Here is a 19,647-nt window from a genome sequence, read left to right as displayed (position 1 = left end):
GGGTGGATCATGTGGTCAGGAGGTTGAGACCATCCTGGCCAACATGGTGAAACCCCGTCTCTATTAAAAATACAAACTGTTTACAATAGCAAAGACCTGGAATCAACCCAAATGCCCATTGATGATAGACTGGATTGGGAAAATGTGGCACATATACACCATGGAATATTATGCAGCAATCAGAAATGATGAGTTTGTGTCATTTGTAGGGACATGGATGAATCTGGAGAACATCATCCTCAGCAAACTGACACAAGAACAGAAAATGAAACACCGCATATTCTCACTCATAGGCGGGTGATGAAAAATTAGAACACATGGACACAGAAAGGGGAGTACTAAACACTGGGGTCTATTGGGGGGGAAGGGGAGGGCCAGTGGGAGGGGGAGGTGGGGAGGGGTAGCCTGGGGAGAAACGCCAAATGTGGGTGAAGGGGTGAAAGCAAACAGAACACACTGCCACGTGTGTACCTACGCAACTGTATTGCATCCTCTGCACATGTACCCCAAAACCTAAAATGCAATAAAAAAATAAGGAAAAAAAAATACAAAAATTAGCCGGGCTTGGTGGCACATGCCTGTGGTCCCAGATACTTGAGAGACTGAGGCAGGAGAATCACTTCAGAAGATAGAGGTTGCAGTGAGCTGAGATCATGCCACTGGACTCCAGCCTGGGCTACAGAGAGAAACTTCATCTCAAAAAAGAAAGAAAGAAAAGGAAGGAAGGAAGGAAGGAAGGAAGGAAGGAAGGAAGGAAGGAAGGAAGGAAGGAAGGAAGGAAGGAAAGAAAGAAAGAAAATCATATAAGAAAATTTACCAACAATCATATACCAGACACTGGAGGCTGCAAAGATGAATGAGACACCATGTCTGCTCTCAAGGGAGCAAACAGTCTAGATAGACAGATGATCCCTTTCATAGGATGTCGTAAATGTCACACAGATGCATGCAACCTGGGAGGCTGGAGAGAGCATTATAGGGCAACAGGGCAGAGGCTCCCAGATGGGATACAGCACCCAGAAAAGGGCCTGCTGGTATGGAGGCATTTGAGAATTGTTGGAATGCAATGAAAGGAAGAAGGCTTGTTTGCTGAGAATGCCAGTTTTCCAATTCTGAATCTGGAATGGAGGGCAGGTGGTGGCTGAATATAAGACAGGGATTTGATTTTTGAGGGAATCCCAGCACTGGCCAGAGGCAGGATGGGAAAAATGCGGGTAATGATATTGTGACATGGAGAATGTGCATTTAGAAGTGCTTAGAATGTGCTTCATGTCCTGAAATGTTCCTGCCACTTCTCCTTGGGAGGTCCCTGTAGCTTTGCCTTCTTCATGGCAGATTTTGAGATTCCTCCAAGGCCCAAGATAGGGCCTGAAATTTGCCCCGTCTTGAAAAAGAAAAGAAAAGCAAACCAGTATCTGCCAGGTGATGAGCCAAGAGTTTGGTACACCTTATCCTACCTAATAATTATGGCAACGTTATATGAGGCAGGTGCCATTACTGTCTCTCTTCTCAGATGAGCAGACTAAAGCTCAGAGAGGTTCAGTAAGTAGCCCAAGGCTGCACCTTAAAATTGTTCCTGCCCCCAGTTTTATCCCCAAGCCAATGTTCTTTCTGTAATTTTAACTTCCATCCCCCTTTACTACTGTGACGTGGAACATTTGTGCTTCATCCAGCACTCTCAGCAACAACTGTTGGTACACCTGGCCAATCTTCATAAAGCGCTGGGGATTCTCCAACCCCAAATCTGGCCTTGGATGATGAAGCCTCAGGTGTGGGCTGGTGGGGAGAGGTCAGTGACCATGTAAGCCCCTTATCCTGCTTCTTGGTCTTCTGAGGGAGGTGGAAGGCAGACAGCCCTAAGTGTGACATTCAGGTCTACTATTTATTAACTGTGTGATCTTGGGCACATTTCTTAAATACGTGAAGCCTCAGTTTTATTACCTGTAAGAAAAAGGTTAGAAGTATTATATAGTAGTTGTGAGAAATAATGAGAATAAATGGTAGCTATTATTAATATTTATTTATGATTACCATTTATTATTTCTCTCCCGTGAGCTTTCTGACCTGAAAAAGGAAGGTATCATTTGGAGAGAAACTTACAGAAAACAATATTTGTGAGAGAAGGAAGAGAATAATAGCTAATAACTAAAATGAAAAAAGTGGTCAGTGATGCATTTTAATGACAACTTTGCCACTAGAATCTTTACAAGCTACTCCTAAATTCCCTGATTCTCTGAAGTGGGGTAAAAGTCAGGTAAATTTCATGTTGTCTCACCGAAGCCTGTGTCATTATCTCTTAGGAAATGGCTCATAAGGCTCGGCATAGTTCACCAAATTGTCATCTTCTGGTATTCGGGGGTGATGGAGTTAGGGAGAGGGATGAGTGGCAGAGGGTGCCTTTCGGAATCTCTAGGGAGCCATTGTTGGCGGTGATCTGCCCCTTCTCTGAAGTCAGTTCCGTTGTCAGTGTCTGACTATGGTTCTAAATCCTGCCCATGATCAGGAGGCGTCTCCCATGTCTTGTGTGTGAGAAGAGGCCAGCGGGGTGGCACTCCCCATCTCGTTGCCATCCTTGGTGTCCCGGGTATACCCTGTTAGTCCTTTTACCTAATTTTCTACCTTTTCCTACCCCTCTGGGTTCTGGGAGGCTGACCTCTAAATTTTATATATGAGCTACCTCTTTTAAAAGTGAGGGTCAGAAGGGGGTATGATATGCTTCTCTTTGTGTAAAAATGAATACACATACACATACATACACATATATGCAACAACACGTACATACACATATATGCAACAACACTTGTTGCAAGCATTATCTTGCAATAATATTAATGTTTGTTTCTGGGGGTGATGGGAGAATTTAGTAATCTGGGGTAGAAGGGAGACTTACATATAAGTATGTATGTATCTCATGATACCTTGTGACTGTTTTATGTGCAAGCATTTATTTCTCCATTAAAAATACTGAAAGAGAGAGTTGAGAGAGCATATAGCTATTTCAGGGTTCCTAGTCACTGAAGGCTTTCGCATATAATCACAGAATCTGCACTGCCATCCCTTCCTTCCTCCCCTAAGTAAACTGCTTTCCTTCCTTAGATCAAGCATTGCAGCCTCTTCCAGAATGTCCCCATTGCAGGCAGAGTGACACTGGGAGTGGGTGACCAATGAGTGGGGCCTGCCCTAGCCCCCAGCAGGCCTGGCCCTGGGTGTGTGTGTCCTGTTGGCAGGGCAGAGTGACGCACCACACAGCAGCAGTTCTGAAATCTCTGCTGAGTGCCAAATTGGTGAGGAAGACAGTAAGGCCCCCCTCAGAAGCTGACACTTCTCCAGAAGATGAGGTGCCTTGCTTTGATGATTTAACTGCAAGAGTGTTGTTTGGTTAGCACAATAGTTACTGAGCAAATGCAAAAATAATAAATGAAAATGAGCAAAATGTACACATGAGCATTTTATATAAACACATGCTCACTCGCTGACCAGAGTATAATGGAGAAGACCTGTACCGGGGGAGGGGAGGTTACTGCTCCTCTGCGATTAGAGATGCTTCTCCCGACTAATGTCAACATTTCAGGAAGAAAGGATGATGATGAAGAGTCATCTATTCACTCATTCAACAAACCTTTATAGAGTACCTACTATGTGTAAAGCACTGTGCTGGCTGAAAAAGATAACACATCTAAGAGACTTTTCCGGGCTGTCTTGGGAAACTGAGCCCCACAATGATGTGAACAGCTTGGCTCAGAGCAGGTTTACTTGAAAGATTCATGAACTTCAAACTCACTGACAGATTTGACCCCAACTTGATTCCAAAGACATGTGGTGCCAATGAATTTCATTTTAGGATGAGCCTATTATTCTTTCAACTTTGTGCTTCTATTATTCTTTCAACTTTCTGTGCAACCAAGCTCGCCCTCCCCCAACCTAGCTCCAGTGCACTGAAAACTAGGTGAGATGTTCTATTGATGAAATCAAATAAATAGCCCTCCTCTATCCTTCTTTCAAAGGAAAATCAAGCCAGCTGATAGAGTTTTCTTAACTTTAAGTTTCTCCTCCCTTAAAGGTTTCTTGAACCCTTATCACCAGCTTATTCATTTTTTGCTTATTCAATCTAGATTTTTTAAAATAACACAATCACTTTCTGATTTAGCAGGAATTTAAATGCTAGTTATTTTTCTTACCTATGCAATGAAAAGATTGGGCTGCTCATTCAGGGATCTTCAGAGTTTCCTTTAGCACCAGCACATGCTCTGCTGACGATGTGATATTTGCCTAGACTGCTGGGCCTCTGCTGGAAGTTAAGACAATCCTGGCCAGGAACTCTCTGACCCAAGACCCTGCCTCATATTGACCTTTCATCTGAGGACAGGAGCAACTCCAAGTTGGAAGAAACTGAAGTTCAACTTTTCTGTATCTTACGTTCTCTTAATTCACAATTGCATGTGGCAGCCCGTGATATTAAAAGGAGAGCTCTGCCAGAAATTTCTTTCTTTGTGTTGCACTTATTAGTGAAAGTCCAGCTGCTTCCAATATCAGGTGTTATTGGCAGGATCCTGCTCTCTCCCCCTTGATTTTCCACAGAAGGAGTAGAAAAAATAACTGGGAGGATTCCTTTATATTGGGCTTTCAAATGAACTTGGGAACTTCTTTACAGATGAGAGAGTTGCTGCAGGAACCCACATCTATCAAGATAATGAAGCTGTACAGTGAAGGTCAGCTTGAGGCAGAGGAGGACAGCTGGGCCTGAGTTTCGCTTACTAAGTCCCCTAACTGTTCTAGGAAGAGGCGACTGATCTCTAAGACTATCAGCAAAACTCTTACAGCTGCAGATGCATAAAGTTTGATGTATAAACTTTTCCAATAAATAATAACAACTATAGCACCAGCTAATATCTTCTGAGCTCTCACAATGGAACCTGACACTTTGACACAAAATATGAATAATTGGAGGGCTTGCTAGAGTGCTATTAATAAACTTAAAAGTAAAAGAGAGAGAGAGACTGTAAGAGACGAGAGAGAAGTGAAAGTGCACATGCTAAGTCACAGGCCTTTTCTGCCTTCTCAATCCTATATTTGAAAATCCTTTTGAAAAAAATTTTCCTGAATTTTGTTTCTGGAACAATAATGTTCTCACTGGTGGCAACAACAGGGGAATGAGTGACATCCAGAATGTCACTCTGGATGTCGACATTCACTGAGAACTTGATCTAATGTCAGATTTGAGACTGTTTCAACTGTTTCCAGTGTGGTGTGTCTGTGAGAGTGAATAAGACCGCCTCCACCAAGAGTGAGGTGGGGGAACCACAGCCAGCCCAGCAGATGTTGGCGGGGATTTGCTGTTGGCTAGGGGGTAAACAGTGCCTGGTCTAGCAGTGGTGAGTTCCCCACACTAGAAATTCTAAGAATGCATTTTCATATAGAAACAAACTTACAGAAGGCGACTTAGCTATCAGACTAACCTATAAAGCACATTTAGCACTTACGAGAAATGGTATTTTAGTGCCACAGAGTCAGCCTCTGTAGCCATGTTAAGGGATGTTGCTTTGTGCTGCGCAGTGTGCCCGTGTGCACACGTGTTTGCATGTATAAAGGGTCATTCAGTTAAAATAACAAAGTAATGAATGGTAAACAGTAATGCAAAGATAACAACACCATATTTTGGGAACAGCCTTGGTTAACCAGGCAAATATTTGTTGGTAAGTTGAATAGTTACCCTTTGCTGTGGCAGAGAGACAAGCTGGCCTTGAGTAGGCAGTAAGTGCTTAGCATATTCACATATGTTATCCCAATTTAATCCTCATTTAATTGCAAAAAATCTCTATGAAGAAGGTAGAGTGGAGTTATATGTAGGCTTACATTCTAAAGTCAATAAATAAAGTGAAAATTTTATAGACTCCAAATTTGCTTTGAAAATCTGAATCACATATAAAGATATGCATGTTTTATTACAACCCTGAAGAGTAATAAGTTGTATGATACATGTAGTAATATGTCATATAGTGTAGGGTTCCTATGGAATATAATTTTAGAGATAAAGTTGCTGGGCTTATTTGTAGATGATCAAATATAAAAATAAATATTAAAAATGTCTTAACTAAATATGTAGATTGTGTCCACATAATTTGTCCACATAATATCTGCATACACACAAGCATGTGACTATGTGACTAGTACATATATACTAGTACATACAAGTATATGCTCCACTGTAATTTTATCCTGCATTTGTCAATGAGGAAACTGAACTCAGAGAAGTTAAGTAACTTGTTTAGGACAGACAGCTAGTAAATCTGGACTTTGGTTTAGAGTTTGGACTTAGATTTTACTGACTCCAAAGCCTATACCTATCTTCCCAAATATATTTTGACTTCTGAGTCATTGTCCAGCAAATGACACTTGGAAGATTACTTAAAATTAGGATTTGCCTGTATTTATACATAATATGTTAGACATAATATCTGCATACACACAAGCATGTGACTATGTTGACTAGTACATATATACTAGAAATTTACAAACCTGGAATATAGGTGTTGAATGAAATCAATTCAAATGGACAAAATAAGAAATCCAGAGGACCACTGGAACACTAATCAAGCAGTTTTCTCTTAGCACTCAGTGTATATTGTCAATACCCATCATATTACTATGTGTGTTAATATCTTTCATTTGACACATGAAATTACTGAGGCTGACTGAATGCAGCGGCTCACACTTGTAATCCAGCACTTTGGGAGGCAGCAGAGGGCCGATCACTTGAGATAAGGAGTTTGAGACCAGCCTGGCCAACGTGATGAAACCCTGTCTCTATCAAAAATACAAAAATTAGTTGGAGGTGGTGGCAGATCCCTATAATCCAAGCTACCAGGGAGGCTGAGGCAGGAGAATCGCTTGAACCTGGGAGGTGGAGGTTGCGATGAGCTGAGATCATGCCATTGCACTTCAGTCTGGGCAACAGAACGAGACTCGGTCTCAAAGAAAAGAAAAAAAGAAAAAAAAAATACTGAGGCTAAAAGATGGACATGGTACAAATATAGAAGGCATTGATTCATCTGAGATATTGGTGTCCTATGCTTAAAATTCTGAGCATTTCAGATATATACATTATCCATCTATTCATCCATCCATCCATCCATCCTGTAGATGTACCATGTGCCAACCATCATATCCAGAATTTTTATATTAAAAATAGAAAATACACACTCCAGCAATTTGCAAATCTATACTGATTAGTTCTAAAGTATCAGAAATTATTCTTATTGAGTAAAGAGTTAGATATATATATCCTACTCTAAGACTTTTATAATGTGTTATTTTGCATTATAGGTCTGTTATGAATTGTTATCTTTTCATTAGCAGAATTTGCCTTAATTATTAATATGTACCTTGGTTTTTTCAACTGGTACATTTCTGCAAATGAATACAATGACATTTTTTTGAAATAAAGATGAGCCAGACTTTTCATTAATTGGGGCAGAACTTTACCCCCTGTGCCAATAATTGATGAGGTTTTGTTTATATTTTATTTATAACCAACAAAGGCCAAAGCTTTGCGTTCTCTGGCATTCTCCTTTAATTGCAAAGTATGCTGACCCGGGGTCAGACATTTCAGGGCTGAGCACAACTCACAGCCAGACATTCAGGTGTGCTGTGAATCATATGGATGCTAGAAGTGAAGCCATCATCATTACCTGTGGTATTGAAGCCAAATAGGAGAGGGCAGGACACAGCAAAGGCCAGTACCCAGACGGCTGTGATCATGAGGGCCACGCGCCGACAGGAGCTCTGTCCCGTGCCATGCTGGTAGTGAACAGGCATGACCACGGCAGTATACCTGAAAAAGCAAGGGGACAGGGGATAGGTATGGTGAGATGGAATGGGGTACTTCTCTTTTCTGTTTTTTTGAGACAGGGTCTCTGTTACCCAGGCCGAAGTGCAGTGGTGTGATCACTGTTCACTGCAACTCAACTCCTAGGGTCAGAGCCTCCTACCTCAGCTTCCCAAGTATCTAGGATTATATGCCTGTGCCACCACGCCTGGCTAATTATTTTATTTTATTTTATTTTATTTGTAGAGATAGGGTCTTACTTTGTTGCCCGGGCTTGTCTCAAACTCTTGGGCTGAAGCGACTCTCTGGCCAAAGTGTTGGGATTACAGGCATGAGCCACCAAGTCTAGTGAGGGGAACTTTTCAAAAGACCAGATGAAAGAAGTTAGTAGAGAAATAATCAGGTTGATACATATGGCATGAGAAATATAATTTAGCTAGAGGAAGAGAGAAAAGCAGAAAGATAAATGAAGAACTTACTGAGGGAGATGAACAGAGAAAGAGAAAAATAAAAAGATTAACACAGCGCCGCTGCGTTGCTGGAGAGCTTCTTTCCCGGTTCTGCCTGATCGCCCAGCATAACCGGCCCTACCGTCACACACCCTTCACTCTCAACACTATGGGTGCTGGTCTGCGTGCTTTCACCGTCTCCTGCAGGTTTTCAGACAATGATAGAACAGTAACTAAAGAGGATATTTACCCTCTGCTGTGTCCTAATACAAATTATAACCTTCATGGTGACAGCTCCTCTAAGCAGTAGACGTTTCAAAAAATATAAATGAGAAATGTCCAATGGAGGCTTATTTTAAAATCCAGTTTTTGCCAGGTGCAGTGGCTCACACCTGTAATCCCAGCACTTTGGGAGGCTGAGGCGGGTAGATCACGAGGTCAAGAGACTGAGACCATCCTGGTCAACATGGTGAAAAACCCCGTCTCCACTAAAAATACAAAAATTAGCTGGGCACGGTGGTGCGTGCCTGTAATCCCAGCTACTCGGGAGGATGAGGCAGGAGAATTGCTTGAACCCAGGAGGCGGAGGTTGCCGTGAGCCGAGATCGTGCCATTGCACTCCAGCCTGGGTAACAACAGTGAAACTCTGTCTCAAAAAAAAAAAAAAAAAAAAAAAATCCAGTTTTCATTTTTTTTCATGATCAAAGCCCAGTTCCTTACTATGACTGGACATCGTTATGGCTTTTTGGTGACAGTTCCTCACATGCACTTCCAGCTGCCTGTAGGTCTCAACTGGACAACAGTCATCTCAAACTCAAGATGTCTACAACAGATCTCCCCAACTCCTCAAAACTCTTAATCTGATTCCATGTTATGCCTTCCTTCAAGACATCCAGACCCAATAATCAGACCTTTTGACTCTCCCTGGATCCTTTCATATAATTTGCTCACTTATTTATTTAACCTTTATTCAATATTTATTGAGTCTCAACTATATACCAGGCCCAATTCTAGATATTCAGAGGTGTGCAAAAGACACATTGTCCCTGTTCTCTTTGAGCTTAGAATCGAGTGGAGTGAATGGACAATAAAAAAGGAAACAAACATAGTAATATAAAATGAAGAGTATCATGAAAGAAATAAGCTGGATGATGTGTTAGAGAATCAGGGAGGAGGTAAAACTAACACAGAGTGGGCAGGGAAGTGAGTGGTACGAGAGCGGGCCAGCCGTGAGGTCAGACGGGGGAGGAACATTCCAGGTCCTGTAAATTTATCCATTCTGTATCTTCCCTATTTGTTTATCCACCTATCCCTTTCCTGCTACCTGATTTCTGTAACGGCTATAGTCTCCTCACTGAGCTCCTGCTGCGAGGTTTCAAAAATAAATTTCAGGCCAAGCGCGGTGGCTCACGCCTATAATTCCAGCACTTTGGGAGGCCGAGGCGGGTGGATCATGAGGTCAAGAGATCGAGACCATCCTGGTCAACATGGTGAAACCCCGTCTCTACTAAAAATACAAAAATTAGCTGGGCATGGTGGTGCGTGCCTGTAATCCCAGCTACTCGGGAGGCTGAGGCAGGAGAATTGCTTGAACCCAGGAGGCGGAGGTTGCGGTGAGCCGAGATCACGCCATTGCACTCCAGCCTGGGTAACAACATCGAAACTCCATCTAAAAAAATAAATAAATAAATAAAATAATAATAAAACAAATTTCATCATGTCTCCCCATCTCACCAGCTGAAAATGATCTGAGATAGACAGGACTCTAGAATAGCCTCAAGATTTCTGCCTTGTATAATCCCTTCCATTGAGTGTAGGCTGAATCTGTGACTATAATGTAATATCACTACTGTGACTTGATTACTGATCAGTTGTGGCTGAGCTAATCAACGGGAGATTATCTTGACTGGGCCTGACCTAATTAGGTGAGCTCTTAAAGGGGACTGAGAAATTATTCTCTTGGCCTTGAAGGAGCAAACTGCCATGTTTTGGAGAGGGACATTTTTTAGGAGATGGCAAAAGACTTACAGGAGCTGAGAATTGCATTGGTTGACAGCCAGCTAGAAAGTAGGGGCCTCAGTCCTGCAACTGCAAGGAACTGAATACTCCTAACAACCTGAATGAGTGTGGAAAAGGATCCCAAACTCTGGATGAAAACACAATCCAGTCTACACCTTGATTTCAGCTCTGTGAGATCCTGAGAAGAGAACATACCTACACTGTGCACAGGGTTCTGACCTACAGACTCTTCAGGGTAAAAATGGGTACAGTTCAAGCTTCTAAATATGTGATAATGTGTTCCACAGCAATAGAAAATGAATACACTTTTCATGGCTCCTCTTTCACCCATAAACCAAGCTCAGCCTTCTCCAACATGACCTCAACTTAACTCCCACTGGTCCCTGACACTCACTCATAGCTCCAGCCAAACTGGCCTGGTGATAAGCACTCTTCAATAGTCAGAGACTGGTGTCTTTGTTCAATTAATCATTCCTTCTCCCTCCCTGGGCAACTCAGTCTTGCCCTCCCTTAATCTCAGGTGAACTCTCTAGCAACCTTCCCAGTCCTTTCCATCTTACAGAGACCACTAACTAACTATGAATTCTTAGCATTTCTATGCAAATCAGTTACAGTGTGCCTTCCTGCACGCAGCTGTCTTGCTCCATGATTGAATTTGCCTCATGGCTGGAGAGAGCCCCATGTGATTTAAGTTACTTGAGGATCAAATCATCTTATAACCTTGATATTCTGAATAGATCTCTGTACAAAGAAAGTAATAAGGAACTGTTAACTGACTGCCTCATCGGTCATGAAGGCCTTCTTTCCCCTAAGAGGGGAAGGCCTCCTTCCCTTCCAATCCTGGCCAGGCTTAGTGATCTAAGGTATATAGCTGGATCTACCTTTGGCTCAACATTTTTCGTCTTATCAGTTTCCAAGAAACCTGGAGCCTCCTTAACCCTTGTGTACCTCACAGCCTGGGATTAAGGAAAGGAAGGACAGATGCTGGGCTAGAGGGGATGGGGCAAGGCTTCCTGATGCTCCTCCTGTGTGTGCCCTGCTCCTTCGGGCCAGCACTCCCCGAATCTGCCTCATGTGCATCTTGTTGTAGAGTGGTAACATTTGTATTCCTCAAAGAGCAGATTACAGTCAGCTGTGAGTTCTGAGATGAAGGTAAACTGTGCAGGACTTGGCCTTGACACCATGATGTATGACAAAGGTGGCTTCTTTCTCAAAAGGGAAAAATTGAATAAGGTCAAATTAAGATCTACCCACTCCTCGGGAGGCTACAACAACCTAGTTCCCTTCATCTGATGCAAGTCCTCTCTTGAATTCCCTCCTTGGTTGATACAAGAGCAGGTCAAGTAGCAGCTGGTGTTTCTCCAGGCCTCTGACTCTCCTCAGAGCTTTAGACTCTGCTGGGCTTCCAGTCCAGTATGTCTACAAGGGCCTCGCTGTCAGTGGTAGCTATGGGCACCTTGGAGGAGGGGTTGAGCCTTGAGTCCTGCCACTGCCATGACCAAACAGCAAGGGGAAGGAATGCGGTAACTCACTTTCTCAGGCCTGCCACTTGCAGAATGTTCTGTGATGTAAAAGAGTCTGACCCTCCTGGGTGCTGGTAAATGGCTAACAATAGGTTCCGTCGCTTTAAAAAAAGCCCTAATTTGTAATATTTGCCAATTTCTGTGGTGTAAATGTTCCCGCCATGGCCCATTTTAAGCTACCACCAAAACTTTAATAACCGACTCAAAAAGTTTCTAACATTTTGTCAATCAGCTGTCACTGGCCATGATAAGCTGGCTTCAGCAGACCACTGAGAGTTGTATACTTTTAAAATATGCTATAATGTTCAACAACTCCTTGGAGGCTCCATTAATGAAGTGAGTCAGCAAGTGTAGGAAACGCTGGCTCTGTCCTATAAAGAAGGAAGCAGAGACTCAAGGATGTTAATTATGAACCCAAGGTTCTGCAGCAAATTGTGGCAGAGCCAGGTCTCCCACCTCTGAGGTGTGTTTCTCCTGAGTGCCCTCCTCCCTCTCAAGGGCGTCGGCAGGTCTCTGAGTTCTTGTGGGGGACAAGGGCTTCCTCAGCGAAGTCAGCATGGCAAGGGTGGTTTGCGCTTGCAAAGCACTGCGAGGGCCCACAGCTGAGTTTCCTCAATAAGCTCGATTCTGTTAATTGCCTGGGGGTCCTGTTAAAATGCAGAGTATCAGGCTCAGTTTCTAAAGATTTTGGTTTAGTACTTCTGAAGTAGAACCCAGAAATGTGTATTTTTGTTTCTTCTTTTTAAAAATTATTTAATTTTACTTTTCTCTAAGTTATTGGGGTACATACAGGTAGTGTGTGGTTACATGAGTAAGTTCTTTATGGTGATTCGTGAGATCCTGGTGCCCTCATCACAGGAGCAGTGTACACTCTACCATATTTATAGTCTTTTATCCTTCTCCTCCCCAACATTTTACCCCAAGTCCTTAGAGTCCATTGTACCATTCTTACGCCTTTGCATCGTCACTGCTTCGCTCCCACACATCAGTGAGAAGGGAAATGTGTATTTTTAACAAGCAAGCACACCTTATGATTAGACAGGTTTTGAGAAAGTCTGCATTAGCGGAAATTTTGTGACAAAGGTTTTTTATTCACGTGGATAAGAAGTGAGAGACAAGACTACATTTTAACACTTTTACATTAATTTTTTTCTTACTCTTTTTTAAACATGATTAAACTGTTAGAATAAATGAGGTCCCCGGCTTGCCGTAAGCTGACTGCGACATCGAGGCTGTCCCGGAATTGGCCATCGGAGGGCACTATAATGCAGCAAGAACTCTGCCAGCTCGGCTGGGGTGAGAAGTTCACTGCTCACCTGGGGGCTCTCCAGGCTCTGTGGGGAGGCAGAGAAGGAAAGCCCCGCGCCCAGGTTCCTGGGGCCCTGCAGGGACCCTGCATTCCCACCCCGGCCGAGCTTCTGATTTCCTCTCGGAGCGATTGCAAGTGACAGACCGCGGGCGAGGGCCCAGCCAAAGCACCCGGAGGGTTGGGCTGGGCTTGGCCGTGAGAAAGAGAGAGGCTTGGCCCAGGGCCGCCTCTGAACATCTGGCCGCTGCGCTCACCGCGGTACTCCAGGGCACCGACCCGCCAGCCTCGCATTGTGCGCGCCGCCCCTGCAGCCCCTGAGCCAGGGCCCCTCCTCTTCTGTCTGAGCTCTTAGCTCCCTGGGCCGTTCCTGGTGTGAATGACTCCGCGGACCCCAGCCCTGGCAGTGTGCGTGGTGATTGAGTCCGTGGGCTTGAGAAACGGACTGATCAGCTCTGAATCTCCGCTCTGCCACTGAACTGTGTGGCCATGGACCAGTGGTTTGTTTTACCTAAGACTCAATTTTCTCATCTGTACAATGGGGATAATAATTCCTGCCCAAAAAGTCTGTAATGAATATTGAATGTTATTATCTCTGTAGACATTTGTTTTTAATCACAGGGCCTAGTGATGAATAACTAAACTTTCAAAAGCCAGTATTGTTATTGTTGTCATTATTATTGTGCTAGCTCAAGGGATCAGTGATCGTTCATATCAGTGAGTTTATGGTTGTCTTCCCCTTACTCCTGATTATCAGGGAACATTAAATTTGTTTATTTATCCACCAAAAAAGTACATAACACTTGCTATGTGACAGGCACTATTTGAAGTGCTTTACAAGTATTATTTCATTTAATCCTCCTAACGATCCTTTGAGGTATTTGCTATTATCTACACTAAACAGATAAGGGAACTGAGGCTCTGAGAGGTTAATTGACTTGCCCTAGGTCACATTGCTATTAAACTGTAGCCCCTGGATTTTTAGCCAGGCGTTGTGACTCTACGGGAGGAGCCCAGAGCCAGACTCACGGCTCACCATCTTTGAGAGAGGCAGTGTGCTGTAGTAGACAGAGGCTGTCTTAGTCCTTACTCTTGCACCAGCTAATTGTGTGATCGTGGCAAACTCACCCACCCATTCTAGTCTCAGCACCTTTATTTATATAGTGAGGATAATACATCTCTCTCTCTCTCTCTGGGTTGTCATGAGGGTTAGCAATAATGAATGAAGAGCTCTTAGTGTCTGGCACATAGTACATGCTAAATAAATGGTAGCTATTTTTATTGTTGTTGCTTCCAGACTCATGTAAGTGAGCATTAGCACAGAAGATAGACAGGGCATTGAAGACACAGGAAATGTGTCTCATTTAGTACAAGAAAATTGCATCTCTAGAGATGAGCTGCCAGTGTGGCCAGAAGCCCCTGCCTTGGTGCCTCATCCTCATCTTCACCAATGAAGGTAACACTTATTGTAATAGAGTGCTGGTGGAAAGGCAGGAGATTCCATTTCTAGTCCCACACGTGTGCTAAGAGGCTGCAGGACTTCAGGCAAGCGGTTAGCATTTCTCCTCAAATGAGATGACCGCGATGCCCCGTCTGGCTTCTGGTTCTTTGAGCGAGATCTATATGGCTTGCCACTTACTGAAGATCTCAGTACCTCATAGAATTTGATTTCTATCTCAGAGCCCTGTCCCAGGGTGGGAGGTGTGTGTGTGTGTGTGTGTGCTGACAAGTGTTGCTCTTTAGGAAGCTAGCAGTCCAGGAGGAAAGAGGCCAGCCTGGGTGGGAAGGCCTGACTCTAACTCCCCGCCTGGGTTTAATGAGCCCCAGAGTTCTGTGAGGGCTGCTTTTCACCACCCTTTATTTGGTCAGACAGGGGGCTCAATAAATCTTTAGTTCTGTGGACTCCCCTCCTGGAATTGTTGAAGGAGAAAGCTTTTTGCAAATCACTGGAAAGCCTTTTGCAAATATAAAGTGCTTATTTAGATGCAAACTAAAAATCCAAGGTGCCTGTGACTCATCTGGTACCTATTGTGCTCGCTGCAAAGACGCGGAGGCTTGCCTGTGTGATGGGTGCCATTTGAGAGCCACTTAAAGAACTCCCTGGTGAATGAATTTGGCTGCATTATTCCTGGGCTCCTCTCGGAGGACTCTAATTCTCACCACTTGGTTGTGTCCTCCTCTTCTGACACATTCTCAGCCCTCTCCCTGAGTTAGTTTGGACCCAGGATGAGATGGGAGGGGGGCTGGCCCCCTGGGGAGGCAGGGAGCTAAAGGAGTGGGGGCTTGTGCTCAGAGGACTTCCCACTCTGCTTTTTAAAAAAGAAAAGGCAGCATTAATCCAAGCATCAGAGCTATGCCTAAGAATCTAATGACAATAGTATTACTTGCTTTCAAAAACCCTTTTATCATTTCCTTTTCTTTCGTATCTCTTTCCACACTGTTATTACAGACCAGGGCTTCATGACCAAAAAATACTGAATCCATTTGGTTAAGTTTTTCAGATTGGTGACTGGCATTGTGTGAAGACCAAAGGTCTGTGTGAATGACTGCATTTTTAATGAATTGACCAGCTATTTGTCATCCCACGAACAGAATTTAATGCTATGTACTGCAAACTGCTGTGAAGAATAATGAATCCTGCTTTTCCAAGGCCTGTTTTCATTTCTAGAATAGGAGGGGTCTCCATTTTGAGTTTTGGTGAGGATTCATTGGCTCATATAGAAATATGAACCAAGATGGGAGCTTCCTTTTTGCTTGGGAGCTAAGGTGTGTCTGGTCCCTTCAGGTAGGTAAGTGCTGTATATTCTCAGAGTTTTCCCATATGGGACAGAAGTCAATTCAAAGTTACTCTTGTCGGGTGCGTTTTAAGTGGTAAAAACTAGAAGTGTGTGTTAAGCATGGCTGCTGCCAGCAAAATGGTGCTCTTGTGCAAATTAGAGAAAGGCACCCTCTCCTGGCCAACTCTAGGCTTGGAAGAAGGAGGGATGGCTGAATTTCATTCCCACACCCTTTCGGAGGGCACAACCTTCACAATCTTATCCACAGCCGTAAGTGCCTGTGAATATGTGTGGGTGAAGTGTATAGGCACATTCTCAAGAGGGAAGAGAGGACACTCAGGAACTAGGGGTGCTGAGGGGGCTCTCTTTTTACACTTCTTCTCCCTCCTCACAAAGCAAACTCTCTCCCATTCTCTCATGTCCTTTCCGAAAGTGCCTACTTTACGGTATAAACGTTGGCTACCTTCAGGCAGAGACCACTGAATTCAGCTGGAATACTCTTTGTTCAAGGCTCTATGATGGGCATAGCAGAGAGGGTCGCAGGTGTTCAGGAGCTAGGTCTTATAGAAGGCTTTGGGGTGGTGATAATGAAGCAAACCAGCTGCAATCCTCTACTTCTGTAAATAATGTATTCCTGAAAATGTGTACTAAATGTCTAGAAATTACACAAAAGACTTAGCTGTTAGAGCTAAAAATATTGTAAAATCCCCAACTCTTCACTTTTTTACACAGCTCTATTAAAATATAACTCACATACGACACAATTCATCCACTCAAGGCGTGTAGTTCAATGTTATATCAGTATGTTTACAGAGTTACGCTGTTATAGTCCTACAATTGTTGTTGTTGTTGTTGTTGCAGAGATGAGGACTTGCTATGCTGTCCAGGCTGGCCTCAAACTCCTGACCTCAAGCAATCCTCCCACCTTAGCCTCCCAAGTAGCTGGGAATACAGGCACACACTACTGCACCTGGATCCCTCAGTTTTCAGCACACTCTTTAATGGTATTATTTTCAGAATTGTGGACATGTTCTTTAGTTTTCCTCTCAGTTGGATAGCCAGCCAAGTGATATAAATAAAAAATCATCCAGTTGGCTGATTGGTTTGCGGGATCACCAGAGGAAAGTGTTTTCATATTAATTTTTTTGTTATTCTTCAAAATTCCCATTTCAGCACATAAAAGGAAGTGCGAGGCTGTTGCTATAGAGGGCACAACACTGGGCCATTGAGGGGGGCCTGTTCTAGGACCTCTAGAAAAGGCAAGCTGGCGATGCCACAACATAGTGACAGAGAAAGCATAGAAAGCATTATGAGGGTTCAAGGGTGACTGAATCAGACTGTGGGACTGTGAAAGAGTTTTATGGAAAAGAGGACCATTGTGATAGGTCTTGGAGCATGAGAATATGAGAATATGAGGTGACCTGGGAAGAGATGAAAAGGGGGATTGAGGCTGGGCATGGTGGCTTGCTCCTCTAATCCCAGCAATTTGGGAGGCCGAAGCAGGTGGATTGTTTGAGGCCAGGAGTTTGAGACCAGCCTGGCCAACATGGTGAAAACCCATCTCTACTAAAAATGCAAAAATTAGCCAGACAGGCTGGTGGGTGCCTGTAATTCCAGATACTCAGGAGGCAGAGGATTGAGAACTGCTTGAACCCAGAAGGTGGAGTTTGCAGGGAGCTGAGACTGTACCACTGCATTCCAGACAGAGCAAGATTCTGACTCAAAACAAGAAAGAAGGAAAGAAAGAAAGAAAGAGAGAGAGAACGAAAAAAAAAAAAGAGAGAGAGATAAAGGGAAAGAAAAAGAAAGCAAGGAAAAAGGAAGAAAGGAGGGAAGGAAGGAAGGAAGGAAAGAAAAGGAAGGAAGGAAGGGAGGATTGCTTGAGGCCATATTGTGGAAAACATTGAATGCCAGGCTGTAGAGGTAATTCTAACTTTCATTCAGTAGGCCAAGGTGACACTGAGGGGTTTTGAGTGGGGGAATGGCCACTGGGGCTTTACTTTTGGGGGAACAATTTTGATAGTGATATGAAGGACCAGTTAGAAAGTGCAGCAGAATTTAGGTAAGGGTCATGGGATCTTCAAATAAGTAGGAGGCAGCAAGAAAGACAAAGTAGAGGAAAATCTGAAAAAAAAAAAGGCAAAAATAGGGTCTATAAACACCAACCTCTTGAATATGATAGATTAGGAAGAGAAAGGGGTCAAACAAAACACAAGATTCCAGGGGAAAGATGCTGTCAAGAAGAGATCACCATGTCAAGATGATTTGGTGCTTTAATGGTTTGGTTTTTAGCAACTGGCATAACAGACACACGTGGAATACCCAGGCAGTGATGTGATCTGGGACCTGGGGAGAAGGCGTGAATGTAGCTGGAGACTTAGGGAGGTTAGCACAAAGCTTAGGGTTATTTACTTCAAGTCAAATAGACATGAATTCTAATCCTGACGTGGCCCTGTGCTAGTGGTGTGGCCTTGGAAAATTCCTTAAGTACTCTAAGAAGTTGGAAATTGAAGATAATGACAGTACCTAAGAATTGTGAAAATGAAATGAGTTAATGTGTGTCAAAACTTAGCACAATGTGATAAATTCTCAATAAATGGCAGATCTTATTTGGGGTCACCTGTGGAGCTTTGAGGTGGATGGATATTATTGGTGCGGGTAAGAGGTGGAAGGGGAAGTGGGATGGAGAGAATTCAGAGGAGGAAAAAGAGGTAGCTCTTGATGATGGGTGTCAAGGGCTACAGGCTTAAAAGTGACCTCCTTTCCCCAGGGCTCTCAGTGGGCCTGGTGATGTCCTGGGGGAGCCATGGCAAATCTAAGGCTCAGGGAGAGGAAAGGGGAAAGAAGAGAGGAAGACAAAAGGAGAGGGAAAGGGAGAAACAGAGGGACCCAGAGCAAGGGTGGTGAGTCCAGGTGCTCTCAGCGATAGAAAGCAATGCTACTCAGGCAGCACACACAGAGAGAGGAGTCAAAATCATTGCAATTCATCCCAGCAAACAAAATGTAATTTTAAACAACATATTGTTCTTTACTTCCTTCTCTAAGCTCTATGAGAGAAACATATAGATCACATCCATGCTTTCTAAAATTGCCTTTCTCCCCCACTTCTCTCCCCCTCACCCTCAAAAAGTATCCCTATACCTGCCCCACACTTTCTATCTCTCCCTTCAACAAAAACAAACAAAACAATAACAGAATTTCCTATGAACCCCAGTCAGCTCACCTTTCCTCCTTCTGCCCCCCTCCTTGCCTTCCTATTAGAAAGCAATAAAACCCCCAAAGGATGGTGGAAAAGCAGCACCAGAATCCTTTTCAGGGAGTTGGAGGAGAAGAAAGGCCAGGAAAGCTTATAGGATCATTATTTCCCTCCTGTCGCAGGGGTTTCTTCTCACCGGCAAACCATACTTTAAAAGAAAAACAAAGAAAATGTTCCAGTGTCAAGTTCTACTTGGAGGTTACCCCAGTACCCTCAAATGCAAAACCTGTCTCTCCCCACTTCCCCAGCTTTTGGGCCACCTGGAGGGGGAATTGCAACCCTACCTGTCTATGCTGATTGCACAGAGGTTCAGGATGCTGGCCGTACACATCATGACATCCAGGGTGACAAAAACATCGCAGCAAATGCGGCTGAAATTCCAGACTCCACCTGTCACCTGGGTGTCAGAGACAAGGATGTCAGTTTTTACCCCAGTGCAGGAACAACAACCCAACTGGCCCCATCGACTTTCCTATGCTGCCTGGAGTAGAT

At 43.8% G+C, this 19,647-nt stretch overlaps 1 protein-coding gene across 2 annotated transcripts in view; it reads right to left on the bottom strand.

Annotated features, from left to right (window-relative positions):
- DRD3 (dopamine receptor D3) overlaps positions 1–19,647 on the bottom strand; it is a 50,716-nt gene that overhangs the window by 11,126 nt on the left and 19,943 nt on the right. For both annotated transcript variants that reach the window (XM_035274128.3, XM_078350152.1), the window contains exons 3-4: positions 19,440–19,552; positions 7,689–7,831 (exon numbers count right to left, since the gene is read on the bottom strand). In XM_035274128.3, coding sequence (XP_035130019.2) covers positions 7,689–7,831; positions 19,440–19,552 — 256 coding nt within the window. The remainder of the gene's footprint in view (positions 1–7,688; positions 7,832–19,439; positions 19,553–19,647) is intronic.

This window comes from Callithrix jacchus, chromosome 15 (genome assembly GCF_049354715.1).
Source record: "Callithrix jacchus isolate 240 chromosome 15, calJac240_pri, whole genome shotgun sequence".
In the NCBI taxonomy this organism is placed as follows: domain Eukaryota; kingdom Metazoa; phylum Chordata; class Mammalia; order Primates; family Cebidae; genus Callithrix; species Callithrix jacchus.
This window is presented reverse-complemented; position numbering and strand designations above follow the sequence as displayed.